Genomic DNA, 16,560 nt, shown 5'->3' on the forward strand with positions numbered 1-16,560 from the left:
CTGGCTCAAATTGCTGCGTCAACAATCAGCCAATTGGCGTACATGTCAGGCCTTCCTGCTCTCTTCTCCGCACTGTCGTGCACCCACACACCAGAATAATGCTCCATGCCTAATAGGAAAGTAAGTGAAGGCACTCCATAATGGGGAAATGGACCCTCCAAAGGTCAAGACAATTCTTCTCCATCATTAAGGAGTACTCCAGTCCAGGAGAAACTGGAGAGACACATTCTGCTCATCAAAGAGCTGATTAAATGGATCATATATTGCTGTCAGTTGAGTATAAAACAGTACCAACTACATGCAGTATGAACAGGGCAGATATGGCAATCAGTGTGGTGCCATCTTGCTTACCACTGACATATACATGTACTGTACATGTACATGAGGCCGTTTGTTTCCCTTTGAAGTGTGCAGCTTTCTACATTCTGGGCACTTACAAAAGAAAGAATTCTTCTATCTGCAAGTACATTTTGTTTATAAAACCCCAATATTTTCCAAATCTTAAGGAAAAAATTCAATTCAACTTTCTATTTTCTTTCCAAAAATAGCTCTGCCAAGTGCCCTGAAACGTACCTGACACCCTCTCCTTTACAAGCACATAAGGGCCTCGGGTCCGACCCAGAACAAATGACAATTTCTGTGCGCAATCTTCATGGTCTCTCTGTGACCTGAGGCTACATTTTGTGGCATTTTACACAATCATAAGAGGAAAGGAAATAAAAACAGGTGCCAAAACGTTATCCTTTCCACCTACATGTACCTTAAAAGCAATGTCCGGTGGACACAGCCTCCCATCCCTCCCACACCTGCCAGTGCAATGACGGCTTATTAACTGGTACATGCCATAAAAAACATACTATGGTATTTCTCTCCAAGGTCTCATAATTACATGTACTTTTCCTAAAGTACATCCCTTTTTTTGTCACATGGTGTGTGTAACGGTCCATATATCTTTGCAAACGGACTAGATTTCAATTTTGTTCATAATGTGCTGAGATGAAGAAACTGAAATAAAGTCAAAAGACTTCTTCAAGCTTCAGAAAACATTGCTCAAGTTTCAGACGAGCCCTTTCCTCTTGTAAACACTTACACAAACATGTAACATGCTGGTAAGAAGGTCAAGGAGAGAGGTATTCAGGGGGGGGATTTCATTCTCAAAATAAGAAAAAAATCTCCAGACTAAGAACAAAACCAAAGGTCACAGCTTCTTGAGGAACTAACAAATTACCAACAAATGGAGCATTACATGTCAAATAAGCATCCAATGCAAGGAAAACCCAGGTAGAAAATGCTGGTATTAATTATTGATTGTTACAGTAGCCTGTTTTGTACTGACACAAGTCAAATGAAAGGGTCAAAAGAGGACAATGATTTTCTACCTGTAAACCTACATTGTATCCAGGTACTACGTCTCCATGACCTGGGCCGGGTTCAACCCTTTCGCAAACTGCAGTCACGGGGTTGCTGTCCAGGCAACATTTGACTATTCTTGTGGTGTCATTTGACCCACCTAGTTATACTAATTTACTGGAGACCCTCAGTAACATTTCCAATGATTCAACGATGGAATTTCCAACTTGCCGTGGTTAGATTGAGTGGACATTGGGACATGGTTATACAAACTGACTATACGGTCGTTAATCAGAGATAAACCAAGAAGTGGGCTATTCACTTTCTAGCTTAAACATTTTTAGGTACATGTGCATGTACATGTATGTAGGAAACGTTAACATTCATGTACAGAATGATGCAAATAATTTGTCTAAACTTTTAAGGACGAATATTGCAAAATACTTAAGAACTGACTATTGCTTAAGGCCATCTTTGATCAATATGTCTAGGACTTTCCTCACACATTCTTAACTGAGGTTTTCTTCAATTTTTCTGTTTTCCTAGATGTATTTCAAATAATCTCTGCACTGTCTTACCGACAGGGAATGATCACATTATCTTCATAATACAGCTGGCAGAAAAAGGCGATCACAACAACTTATAATTGAAAACAAAACTGTTTTGCACTTGTGAAAGAAAGGTGATCCAGAACATTTTCACATTCAAATGTTATGTTGCCAGATATGTTCGTACATTAACAAAAACAAGACCAAAAAAAAAAAAAGGCAAGGGCTTTTGTTTTGTTCAAAATTCTACTCCTCTGCATGGGTTCACTCGCTCCAATGAGTGCAAATTAAAAAAGGGGGGGCCAAAAAGCCATCAAAGTAAAAAAAAGTTCAGACTCTCCAAACAAATTAGCTCTCTTCAGTTTAGTTTCAAAGTATGTTTCATTTCCTACAGTTGGCAACTCCCTCATGTAATGAAAAGCCTACCAGCAGATTTAAACTCTTCCATGGATGTGCACTTGCACTTTTGTCTCAAATGTTAAAAAAATTCCAATGTACATATACAAAAAGAACAGGCCATTTATGATCAATCATGTAGTCAAGCACACATTTATTAACAAGCCATTGAAAGAGGCTGGTCCTCCATGAATTCATGTCCTCACAGAGACTGTCTACATTACTCAACCCGCACTTGTTCTCAAATTCCATATTGGCCTGTCAAAAATCACCCAGTAAATATGAGCGATGCATTATTTATTAGAGTGTGCCTGATGAAGAAAGACAAACCCTCTTCCCACCCTTTTCACAAAGCTCCAGGAGTCAGTTTCCAGTGCAACTCAGTTCAGTTTTCAGGGCAACCAGCAAGTTTTTCCAAAGCCCCGTGGCAGTCCACATGTATCAAAACTGCAACAAATATTACAGGCATGGACTCACTAACATCATCTGGACTGTGGTGCTGTGTTTGTGTTCGCAAGCACTGTTTCAGTATTCTGACACAATATTGAAACAAAGGTTGTCAAGTACGAATTAACCACAGGCAGGGGTGAGATTGACCAGAGATAAAAACTAGCTGAAAACAGCTGAAAAAAGGCATAAGGAAGTTGAACTGTGGAAAATCTCCTGTACTTTTGTACACAGCCAGTGAAGATAAAAAGCTGAAATCCAAAATAAAAAAGCTGAAATCAGCTAAAAAGCTGAGAAATCTCACTCCAGGACAAAAAAGACCAGAACAAAAGAGTGCACATCGAATTTGATGGTATCAACACAACACATATGAAAGTAAGTAAAGATATACACATGTATTTATGAAAAGAGGGAAAATAAACTACAAAGCGCATAGTACAATAAACCAACAGCACTTTCTGAGTGGCACCTCAGGTACAATGCATAAAGTAATGGTGACTGTCTTCTAAAACCATCAAAACGATGTCAAATCTGGTGCTTCATTGAATTTCTGGTCAAGTACATGTACATGTAGGGAGTAGCATACCACTAGGGGTGGGGAGATAACTTGTCCATCCCTCCCCTCCCCAGGGGACATGTTGCGAATTTCCTTTTTCATTAGGAATTTTATTGAAAACAACAACATATCATACACATAAATGGTACTAACTTCGTTTCAGAAAAAAATTCCCGGTTTGCCACACAAGACTCAAAGCTTGGATACAGAAGGTTTGCATGGGAGCCATCTCGCACTGTAATTCTTTTGTTCCGTGGGAAAACCCCTTTTATACACATCCTGTGGAACAAAAGCACTGGCCTGCATGATGGCTGCCACTCAAATCCTCTATACATATGCTACTGCAAAGAATGAAACCTGGGCCCAGCCTACCTGGTGATAGCCTCCACTGCGTCCATACTGCGGCTGATGATGCTGTTGTTGCTGCTGTTGTCTGTACCTGGCCTGATTCTGCTGGTAGGCCGACTGCTGGCCCTGAATGCTACGAGACCATCCAGTCCCTCTGTAACCACTGCAGGTGAAAGAGAATCAACAGAAGTTAGAGTGGGGTGCTACAGTCGCACACAATCACACCTGTGCAGGCGTGGCATACATTGTGTGGACCCATGCACAAAAGAAGTCCACGTAATGCAGGGTACGATGGCATTGTGTGAACTCGCACATGTCCACACAATGCTTCCCCTCTCTGAAAAACAGCTCCAGAGGCATTTTGGGGTCAAGGTTATCTGCGGTAAAATGAAGAGAAACAGTCCAGGAAATCATCATCAAAAATCCAGCACAAAGGAGTTATCCTAGTGGGAGAAAAAGGAGCATTTTTCCCTAGTTTTCTTAACCACAGGAGAACAAAAGGAATGTCCACACTTTGTATGTGAAATAGGTATCGCTGTACATGTACACCGAGTTGAATAGCCCAATGGTGCAACCTATTATCAGAGTCAGGAAATGAAGACGTTACACAACATTTTAACAGAATACTATTTGATTTGTAAAATTACATTGCCGAGGGTTAAAACCAGGCCATTATGCACAAATTTGCAGTTTGTTGTACTGTAGAGTTTACTAGAGCATTTGATTGGGAGACCCATGGAGTTGTTATTACCAGCTAATCAACCTCGGGGTCTGGAAGTCAATTACTCACACACTCTGTAGCTTTCTCTTAGCTGTATCCAGTGCACAGAATTTACTGGGCTCATCTCATCTTCTCAACAAATATCCTGCAGTGTTTCACAGTGAACTAAACTAGGTCCTATTTCTGGATTTCTTTTTTTTTCGGGGGGAGCAGTTTTACAGTGATGAATAATGGTCAAATGTGACCACTGTCCACACTAAGGCTTTTAACAAGGAGAAAATAATACTGAAATCTTTGGAAAGTTAGCTGAGCTGTTAGTATGATGACTCATGGGGGAGGGGCACTTTACGTGACCTTAATTTATCCGAATGTTGTGTTTTCTTTTCATTGTAAGATGCAATGTTGTTTTCCTTTATTATCTGGGAACAATGCCAATTACACTTCCAAAAGGGGAACAATGCCCTAGAAAATAGCTGAATACACTCAGCACCATGGTGACACATGTAAAGCACATGGTGTCCCTGTGCAGCAAGATCTTGTGCTGGGGGACAGATGTCTGGGGCCACTTTTACCGACTCACTGTCTGCACTAGACCTATCGTCCCAGCCTCTCAGGACAGGTGACATGTATCTGGTCAGTTTTCCTGGACAGCAGTTGGTCAGTAAAGCTACCGGTAGCTCCTGGACTCAGGAAGAGTAACTGAGAGGAAAAAGTTATGTCTCAGGCTGTCTGTGCGGGACTTCAAGTAAGAGAAATAGCCATTGTCTCGGTAAGCTTTACCGCAAAAAAAAGTCCAGTGCGGACAGGGCTTAAAATATGCATGTCAGGCGTGGCACATATCTATCACCCGACAGCAATGTCTGATTATAGAGAATCCAAAACGGGCATGCTGCAGGCCTATGCTCTTGGTTCTCAAAATACGTTATGCTCCGATGCTCAGGAATCTTTCCAAGTAATATCAACAGTTCAACACCAATGACACATCTTACTGTGTAAGTCGGGGGGGGGGGGATTGGCTTTGATGGACACTGTACTGTGCTTACAGATTAGCCAATACAGCTAAGTCGTCTATAGTCCAACCACACATCACTACTGAGAGACACGTTGGTGATCCGTGACGAAAGGATAACACAAATCTTGAATGGAAAGACACAAGTGTGTTTTAATGTTATAAACACGGTTTAATATATAAATGTTTTATGATGTATTCACTACATATTTTTCAAATGGACACTGAAATGTTTTTTCTTTGGCTCTTTGGGGTCACAAGTTTTTGATCCCTAAATGTGAAATAATAAATTAGTAATATAAGCTGCTAAGCCACAACACGGTGCGTGTACCGGTACCATACCACAATAATAGTTATGGGAACTACACACATGTTTGTAGAAATGAAGTCTGGTGCCCACAACTACCAGAAGGTTCCAAATTTCCCAACAAAAGAAACAGTCCCACCTACTGCTGGGCCTGCCAGGGCTAGGTACAGGTACATGTACATTACGGCAGGTACTTCCACTTTGTACATTTCAGGGGAACTCAAAGATTAAACATGCAACATACATGTACATACATGCACAGGTATAAGCTGATAAGTACATGTAGACCTGCTCCTACATGAACCTGGTACATCCAATGTCAGCACTGTAACCTTCCTTAATATGTGAAATAACATTTACAACATGTTCAGGCATTTTAAAGAGGGGTCTAACATTTTAATTACTGTACATATCAAGTATAAAAATAAGTTACATGAAGATATCAGGGTGATATCAGCTTGAACAAACATGTTTCAGATAGGATGGTTTTGAAACAGGAACGTCTGCTCACAAAAAAATACATGGGGTGGGGGGGTTGTTATTCACTTGCTGGATGCACACAGTTGCCTAATCAAACATACCTTTCCTGGAAAATGAGAGGTTGGATCCTTTCAACAGAGGGTCTGTAAAGCAGTGTTCCCATTGGACTTTTTCTTCCGCGAGACATTCCTTTGTGTCAATCTACTGCGCATTCCCATGTGAACGTTTTTACCATAACAGAATGTTTATTCGCTGTGTTAGGCCTAATGACAACAGCTGATTATGTTGCTTGCGCTGTACAGATTATGAAGAAATTGGCAAAATCTGACAAAAACAAAGACAAAATCAGACGAATTCGGCCAAATCTGCCACAAAGAAGACGAACCCAAACAGAAAAAGCCCCGTACACAATGTGTCATAGCCATGGTATACAGGTAGCTTTATCCGGACACGCTTCACCGTTTATGGGTGGCATGCTGCTATAATGTATGTATGGAGCTGGAGACTGGGAACCATACAACCATTTTCATGTGCCTGCTATCGATCTGTGTGTAGGAAGTAGTAGTCTGGCATGTCTGGTGCGTATGTTCAGCATGGTCGTAGTCAATCTACATTGTATGGGAACTGGCCCATAGGACTTTTTTGCACCCCTGCTAACTTACCGTGGCTGCGCTGAAATCTTCCATGACCCCTTTAAGCCTGCTAGTTTTACATAACGATCGCGGTAAGTTGACAGGGACATCATGCGTTCCCATTGGACTTAATTTTGTAATTCTACAGGAAAGTCGCTGTAACTTAACCAAAAAACGGCCAATGGGAACGCTGCTCAGGCAGTCCTGTTTCAACCAGGAAATGCATGAATGACAAGAAATTACAAGCTTAATGGAATTTAAATACATGTAGCAACATGAACCAATGTACACCATGACAATGGAATCACAGAACAAAGTTTACAAAGCTGTGGATGATCTGCTTTTCAACTTCAACGGCTTTACATCAGTTGTGAACCACATTATAATTGGACGTTGTGTTGCATAAATTAGCATAATTTGGCCAAACTTCTTTCCACTCCAAGCCCTGCAGCCAAGCTCTACGACCAAAAGGAGATAAGGCCGAAATGGTTGCTTACCAAAGCAAAGCTACTGCAGTCACACACAGGAAACGGTACAGGGTAAATCCAACAAAAGACGGACGGCGTCCGTTTTGGACCCGACCACCAAGCAAACTGCGACAAGCCTGACAAAAACCTCGCCAGAGGTACAGAGCAAAGAGAGAATCGCTGGCATGCACGTATTTATATAACACAACCCCCCGCTCGCAGCCAGCCTACTACCACTCTACCTAGCACTGGAGATGGCAGTTGAGTGTGTAAAGACCCGAGCCATTGAGGCCCTGAACCACAGCCTTCCCACCCCCCTTGAATTTGGTCAGAAGTGTAGCACAAGTACCATTACCACAGCCAGGCTCGGGCCTGCGCCTGGTCTGTGGAGACACCTTCTCTTTCCTCTCCTCTTCCCTACCGAGCACACACCGGGTAAATCCTGTTACATCCCCATGGCCAAACTTTGCTGGCGGCATCGGACAAGAGCCCAATCTGAGAACGTGGGATGAGGTCTACGAGTATGACAACCATCCAAGTGGGGCTGAGTATTTTCTCTCCTCTTGTCGGTTTCGTTCTCCCTGCTTTTTTTTTTTTCTCCCTTCCCTCCCCTGCCCTCTCTCACTCCCTCTCTGTCAGTCTCTCCTATTTCTCTTGTCTTTGAGAGGACCATCTTGAGCTAAGTCAGACCTGGCCATCAAGACTGAACCAGAAGGGTACTTGTGGACAGCCTACTTGATTTGTCACGGGTCTAGCTTGGGTATTGGCACGACGTTATCCATTCAGACATGCACAGAATGCACTCGAGGCTTCACAAGTCAATCACTCCTCCCCTCCCCCAAAATAGCTCAGTCAATCCTGTAAAGGTCTGGTTAAAAATGTATGCGGATAAAAATCATACTTGTGTACTGAATACAGCCCAGCAAGGTTAAAGAGCATTGCGGTACATTGTCAGTGTATGCAAGTTCACACTGCATTTGGTGTGGGCTTACCAATATACTGCATTGGTTTTCCTCTGCAAATCCAGCACCAGAGGCTGGCCTCTTGATAAAAACAGATCCACGACCAAATTTTCAAGGGGGGCCAAACTTGTTATTAAAATTTCATGTACCCGTTTATGGCCTTTATGAGGAGTGAGGCTACATTTGAGGCTTTTTACTAGCATTTTGAGGGGGGATCAAAAATGCCAAAGAATTTGCCTGTCACCATATTTTTCAAATTGAAGTTTTTATGTGGCTCATTTTGGGGGGGTCATTGAGTAACTCAGACAGCTGAAGATGCGGGACCCTGCCCGCAACATTTAATGCAAATGAGAACTAAACTCCCCCCCCTACATGTATGTTACAAGAACACTGGACTGAAACTAATTCAAATAAATGTCTGTTTACTCAAAACCACAAAACAGCAATGTAAGAGTGTAGGCAACAGTAGATGCAGTCAACCCTAACACTCCAAATAAATGTACCCATGTGGCACACTCGCCTGTAAGAATAAACAGCATACAATGCAAACGGAGGAACATAAGCCAATATGCCCAGCAGCAAACAGAATAATGTTGAACTTTCATCTTTAAAAGAAGAAAACATTTTTAATGGGAATGCCCTCATAATTCCTACTTGTTTCAAGTATGTATTGTAAGCCGACAGAATTGTGCAAGCGTTCTGAGTGCTGGCTCAAAAAAAACACCGACCAAAAGTTGCAGACAAAGGCAAAGGCAGATGAAATGTGGCTCTATGCCAGGGACAGGGCACACACAAAGAGGAATACTCTTGCCATCTGGAAAGGATACAATTTTTGTCTGCCTGACACTTTCTGGCGGCAGCGTGATAAGGAGAAACAGCCGGATTGCAAAGGGAAGTCCCTCCTTGTGCGGCCTTGTTTATTTCCATTTGGCAGGACACCTGGCTCCACTCAGGTGAATACGTCCTCAGAAAAATGGTAACAAATCAGGCGGATGAAAGAGAAAAAAAGGTATCAAAAGGGAGGGGAAAAATGACAAAGGTGAGGGGGAAAGGAGAGGAAATCAGTGCAAAATCCACTTCACGTCTCCAGAGAAGGGACTGAGGTGTCAGCTGAGAGGTGCTTCAATACCAACAAGGAGGGCGGAAAGCAAGGACTTAATTGGGCTGGTCACGGGTGGCTTTTGTGCAGCTAATTGAGGAAGGGGGTTGAGGGGTCTCAGAGCCTGGTCCTTAGGACAGGGTCCGTCCATCGGAGTAACTCATCCATCTGGTGGGATGAGGATTAGGAAGGGATTAAAGTGGGATTGAGAATGGGACTCAGAGAGGTGGACTTAGGTTGTGGGCGACTTTGTCGGATAAAGCCTTTGTGCCACTTGACGACAGTCAAACTTTGACAACCGCATTAACTTAGATGTTACAGTTCACTTTGCCAACTTATTCAATGACTTCCGCACACTTTTGACAAAAACAGTAAACTTTAAATGGGGATTGAGAAGAACAATTGCTGCAAAGAGTACGAAAAAAATGACTGAATAGGCCCTTCAACTACTGATCTTTTAACCTAAACTTTACAGTCACAAGTACAAAACAAAATGTAAATGCCAATGTGTCCCCTTCTTCTACATACAAAAACATTCCTTCAAACATTGAAACATTATTCAACACCAAGTTTGTATAAATCTAAATTTTCCCTCAAAAAAGTACAAAAAAGGGCAAAAAATACACAAACAAAGATGTAAAGGTGCAACACAGAGTAAACAAAAATTCTCATTTTAGTGTCTCAAAACTTGAAAAGACCTGCATCCAACTTCCTTATCTGACCAGGTATTCCCTAGAAGACTTGTGAGATAATTTGATCTCGACAACTCATGAAACACATGATCTGCACTGACATGACTGACAGAGCACGCAGCACGCTGGACTTGCACTGGGCATCGGACTCTGCCCAGCTGCGTTTTGAGCTTTAAAATATCTGCATGTATAACCTGGAGGCTGCCATAGCAACAATCAAGTCAAGCAACAACAAAAAAGGACTATGACCGAGAAGAGACCAAATGTCGTCCCTGACACATGTACCTCAGCATCAACTAATTTTCCAAATACTATGTGCAAATGGATCCTACTTAAGGCCATCTTTTCAATTCGTTTCAAATTGTGCTGTAGCAGAGAGATCTTCATTTTAATGTATCATTCAATCTGGCAACTTAACCCAAACAGTCCTCAGTCCTCTGATAGGTGAAGGATTGAGGACTGTTAGGGTTAATAAAATGGACACTATATGGGTACAAACTACTATTAAAGGATCATATTGGTTGACATTGCACAAGATTCCTTCAAAGTCTTTATGACCTACAAGTGGCCATGGTAACCGGAGACTCATTTGTTTTAAGTCGGAAACACATTAAGCAAAATTTCAGAATTTTGGGGACAAATCTGCCTTTAAATCAAAACCAGATGTTGCGCGTCATTTTGCACATGTGCATGACGACCCTCCCCACTGATCTAACTCATTCTGGTCTCGTGAAACCACCCCCCCCCCAAGTTACAAGTTGGGGATGTCCCATACACTTGAATGGTTTACAAGAAACAGCTCTCTTGTTTGGTGGTCACCCTACGCCTATTCAGATGTGCCATAATCAGGGATCAATGGAGGATAATCCTTACAAATAGCCACCAGATTTTTTTTCTCAAACTCCTTGATTAATAACTAAGTACATGTACATGTAGGTGACTTCACAGCCTACCAACCCAAGTATTTTAGTGGCATTTGCAGAAATGTTAACTCTCACATTTTCTTATGCAGGGAAAACGGCTCTTGTACAAAATTAACCAATTTCAAAGGTATGATGATACCTCATGGAAACTTACTTGAGTGGGAGATCATAATTTTTTTTGGGGGGGTTGTACTTCTGAAGTGGAAGGATTGCATCTTGGTACCAAATACTGATTTTATTTAAGTAAGCATCAAAGGGCTGGCAGCCAAGGAGAAAAGGTTTTACAGACACTCAATGTACTGGTGAGGCTTGAAGCTCTCACAAAATGGTTTGAAGATGGCCCGCAATAAGGGACAAATGTGGAAGCAGAGTTACTTCTGAAGTAGGCTTCTAGCTTTACAAGCAGTAATGTGAGGATCTCCACTATTGGCCAACAGGTATTCTATCTATGCTTCAAAGGACTTTAATCTCATCAATTTATTTCTTAATTGTGAAGGACAGTATAAAAACATAGATCTTGCACAAAACTTCACTTTCAGGACATAACTTTCCCAGAGTTGCCCTCCACCCTGTAACAAAGCTTGGTAGTAATACACACCGACAACGCAGTGCTCTGCAAAATTTAAACTGCTCAGCACAAACTGCAAGTTATAATTCTGGGTCACAACACATTCACATGACATAAGCACTTGACTTTGCAAAGACTGTGTGAGCGTACCTTTGTGACTGTCCCTGGTGCCCACTGTAACCCACATTGTTGTTGCCCTGTCTGCTCTGGTAGGAGTTTCCTCGGTAACCTACAGAATGAACAAAGGATAGGGTACATGCAGGTGTCATGCTAACTGATTCAAACGTGAACGACTGAACTTAAAATAATGCACATTGCACCACAATATCAGACTGAAGCAGGTTTAGTCAGTATAATTACACAATAACAGTGGTTATAATTGGACCCAATGGGCAGGGATAAAAATAATGGAAAGTGCTTTGATCTTATTATTATTATTTTAATTATTAAACGAAGCATCCTGTTACCGGTACATGTGACTAATAAACTGCACTTAGGTGATGTACACATATCCGTGATCTTTCCCTTTCTTTTCCGGACAGTTCTTTTTCAAACACTGCAGTAGCCAGGCCAATTTCACCTTTCACAAATTGGGAGTTGAATGAAATCAACATTATTTCTATCAAAATAACAACTGTGGGTGACTGACTCTGGAGAAAACAGACTGGATTTGGAATGACTAGGGAGTGACCGTACCACAATCCTGCCAACAGAGAGAGAGAGAAGGGGAGAGAGAGAGAGAGGGGGGGGATAGGACTGCAAACAACAAACCCCCAAAATTACCATTCGGATTATGGTAATTACCATTCGGACCCATCTTCCTTCCCACGGTACACAGCAGAGCAGCCTAATTGCAGTGGCCGGCTCCCTGGTAGATGCCACTGAAACATGACCCCAGGGGCCAAGCAGGGGCGAATCCCACCGAGACACTAGCCCCCTCCCCCTCGCATCTGATATAGAATCAGACAGTCCTTTCTCCCATTCCCCTCCCCAAATGAGCAGACACAATGGCAGGTAGCACTCATTAGGAGCATCATGTCAGAGGAACCAGACCGGGGACAGATTATCAGTGGGCTATGGGGAGGAAACAGAGCGCGACCGAAAAGAGTAGTTGAATGCACTATTCAACAAAGGCAACAGAATGCGCCGGTTACTGCCAAAAAATAAGGAAGCCGCAAACCAATGAGGATTATCGATGGCTAAAAAGTGCCCCTGATGTTCAAAAAATGCTAAGTCTATTAAAGGCTACTCCTGGGATCGCATTTTTCGCATACTTCTCATTGGGATAAGAATAATTTTGAACCCATTTGGCCTTGTCTGAAGTTTGGACCATTACATTATTACAGATTACATGAAAGATGTCCTGACAATGCTAGATAAAAGACAACATCTTGTTTGCAACAAATGCATACACTTTAGTGAAGTAAACAAAAACAAAGTCACACTTCTCAATATCCCCAACAGCAATTGACAGTGTTCATCTACATGTAGGTTATCTTTAAAGTGAAATAACACCAATTCATGGTAGTTTTTGTTGAGAATAATTTAAAATTTGTGATAAAACATATCTAAATATTTTACGCCAAATAAAAAAAAGTCTGGAACCCAACATAGTCTGGCATCAACTCCTTTAACAGATTGATACTGAATGCGATAAAATCAGGGAACAAAACAAAACATTGCTTCCCCATACTATCCACTGTACATGTGTTTTTATGCATATAACACACCCATTTTCTTAGTACGTCAAACTTTTAAACCCCTCAATGACAAGACCCGGTACAGAGTGTAGCCAACTGACTGAATCCATGAGGATGATACAGGCATATTGTTGTTCAACAAGGAATCTGTTTCTTAAGTTTCTCTGGATTCAACCGAAATGCTAAAAATGTAGAATACTGCGAGATTTTGCAAGATTAGGGTTATAAGTTGACTTCATTTGTGGAAGGAAGCAATACAAGTAAGCAATAAGATCACCTCAAATTATATGAAGCAGGCCTACAAAACACAAGAGAAGTACAGTCATGCATTATTTGACAAGAGAGAAAGAAACATTGCCCTGTCAATCTTGTGACTGCTGATAAATCCTAAATCAATCAAAGGCAAAAGGAGCCATTTTGTAAAGATGTTCTACCAACAGCTCTCTTCAGTATCAGCAAAGATGATTAATTCTGGAGCTAATTGATTCAGTGGATGGCCCTGGACAAAAAGCTCTTTATGAAGATTGTACAGAAGGGGAACTAAGTGGGGGGTCTTGGGATGCATTAGTTTTAGCAAGAGGGGAGCACTCCTTCAGGAGTCTGCAACAACTGTGGGGGGCAGAATAGGAGGAAAGTTGGAGGTGTTTACCAAGCTCACTATGGCTTAGACCTCCTTGATGAAATGGATAAAGAGAACTGCATGTTGACACGGTCCAGGAGCTCCTCATTTGGGGCTAAAATGGTGACCATCATTACTGGAAGATGATGTCTTCTGTCTCCCACCACCAGCACCACAAAGTAACAGCCAACCTCCCACACAAGTAGCTGCTGCCAAACTGGAGATCGGTACCCTCATCAGAGTCCTCCCCCCCACTGTAGACGCAGAGGCTGTACAGGTACATTGTAGGTGGGCACCGGATATCAATTGGGCTCTCTTCTCTTTCTATTCATGCAATAGCCCAGATGCACATTTAATGAAGTGGCATCTTGGTCAACAGACCAATTATCAGATTAGAGTCATTAGTAGAGTACAGCCCAAAGGCCTCACTGGCAAATCACAATAACCAGCCAAGAAGGCGTCTGCTGATAAAAATTCTTGAATTAATTCTGTTTCCTATAAAATACCAGTTACTCATGTCACAGTTGGTTTTTCAAGTCACAGTTGGTTTAAGGTAACTTAAGGGGACTTACTTAGACATGAAAAAATTAATTGTTTTTCATGTTCCAAGCTTTTCCTTCTCATTTGCACAAAAAATGGAATTAGCAGTGCATACATATGTAAACACCATATTTAAAGAAACTGATATTTCAAGATCTACCCTTTGAATCACGGACTAGCCCTTTCACACCAAAATATGGCAGACTTTAAATTCAATTAAAAACCCTTCCATGCTAAAGGGAAAAAAAGCCACACGTTTTCTATAGATCATACAATTTTGTTTCAGAGAAACCAAGTTTATGTGCATGTACATGTACCTTGCCCAGTGGTTCTCAACAACACTTGAAGTCGGCCCCTTCCATTATTAAAAGAGGTACACTGTGCTTTATACACGTACATGTATGCATAGTGACCTATTCAGTGTTGATGACAGAAACAAGGAAATCTGCAAACAGTTTCTTTCTAACAGGTCTACTAGCAGGCACAGAGCAACTAGAGTTATGGGACGGTGATACATTCACACTACAAATCCTGTCCTCAACCACAAGGAAACAACAGATTGCTTACAATGTCCTTTGTCCATCTCACACTGCAGGACCCTGCCACTTGTACTGAAACCCCATTTTATTTACGTTTCATTTTCACACGTATGTTCAAAGTTCCTGAAGAAGACGGCCAAGGAGGGCAAAAACTCTTAATACCTACGAACAAGCCCTTTCTAAAAAAGCAAAAAAGGCAGCCTGTGGACACAAAAATCTACTGTCTGTTTTGATGTTTACTTTTTCTTCCCAGTCTTTAAAACCCACTCTGAGCTGTCAATCAATCATCCGGTTTATAGTCGACATTGAAAGCCTACTGCGAGCTTGGCGGAATACAAACCTCCCATCAGTCCACACTTTTTGTTTACTGTTTTGATACATGTACATACTTTCAGAAACAGAGATAACTGAGGTTTGAAGTGTGCGTGGGTGTGCCTGTGTGTGTGGGGGGGGTGTATGGATGGGGGGAGGTTGACTGGTGATAAGGCTCCTGGTCTTGAATTTGTACAAAGGTGGTTTACCACAGGAAAAGTAAACTCCAGGCTGAACGACAATTTGAACAACTACCAAACTGCAATTGACATTCTCGTGGGGACGTCTTTTTTGAGCATTTAGGATGGACACACCAACGGTTCAATTTCTTGAAGTAATTAGTATTACAAACCAACTTCAATACAGGAACAACAGAGGTGGCATTCATAAGTAATGGTTGGATGCATTCACACAAAATGAAACAGATACTATTGGTTGTCTTCGAGAAAATAGTGTCATTATTACTGACAAACACTTCCAAAATCTTACCCAATTCACCCCAGCACCAGCTAGGTCACACATGCATGTGAAGGATTTACAGATTAAATTTGGAAAAACATTTAACCATTTTTTTTGACGGGGGAATGGAGGGCAGAACAAGCACGCCGCATACACTGGATGAATTTTAAATTCAGTAGACTCATCAAACGGGTCTAGCTCAGAAAGCAACATTTGTAATTTCTCCAGCTCACCCAATAAGCCAAGCCAAGCTTTTAAGAAAAATGCTGAAAATAATAAAAAGCCTTGCAAATCAAATTCAAGCAGCAAGAAATGTTCCCACAGCCTTTTTTTTTCAGAGTTTTTTTTTTGTTTTTCAAGAGCCCTCATTACTATTCAACACAGACCATCAGCGGTTATTTTTTTCCCCTCGCTGTTGGCTTCACCCGCAGTCTCTGCACATAGTTCTCCCGTTCCATGCCCACTGCAATTTTTTTCCCCTCCGAGTCTCTCTTCCTTCCATGCCCCCGCTCTGGACATTACTTGCGGCACGCATGCATATCGGTGAAACTGTGTCTCTCCTTGAGAGCTGCCAATCACGCAGGCCCACGTTGTTGAGAGCGGGCAACGCGCATTTTCAAGGGCCTCTTATCCTGCGGCCTTCGCGGACGATGTCCCCGAAAAACAGAGCAGGCAGTTATGAAGAGAAGAGGGAGAACGAGCAAGGCAGAGGCAGGGGAAGAAAAAAATACCATGGTAATGGAAAAAAGAAAAGAAAAGAAGACAGAACATAAACAAAGGTATCAGCTGGAAAATAGGCTCAAAATGGCTTGGAATTTCAGAAAACAAAAAGATTGCAAGCAGCAAATAAGAACAATGATCTCCTAATAAATGGGATAAATACATG

At 41.8% G+C, this 16,560-nt stretch overlaps 1 protein-coding gene across 2 annotated transcripts in view; it reads right to left on the reverse strand.

Moving 5' to 3' along the window:
• Positions 1-16,560, reverse strand: part of xrn2 (5'-3' exoribonuclease 2) — an 81,379-nt gene that overhangs the window by 11,926 nt on the left and 52,893 nt on the right. For both annotated transcript variants that reach the window (XM_087132494.1, XM_087132502.1), the window contains 2 exons: positions 11,656-11,734; positions 3,670-3,808 (listed from right to left, as the gene is read on the reverse strand). In XM_087132494.1, the coding sequence (XP_086988620.1) occupies positions 3,670-3,808; positions 11,656-11,734 (218 nt within the window). The remainder of the gene's footprint in view (positions 1-3,669; positions 3,809-11,655; positions 11,735-16,560) is intronic.

Source organism: Acanthaster planci, linkage group LG01, assembly GCF_054643075.1.
Source record: "Acanthaster planci isolate LZ-2023a linkage group LG01, COTS_SCS, whole genome shotgun sequence".
Taxonomy (NCBI): domain Eukaryota; kingdom Metazoa; phylum Echinodermata; class Asteroidea; order Valvatida; family Acanthasteridae; genus Acanthaster; species Acanthaster planci.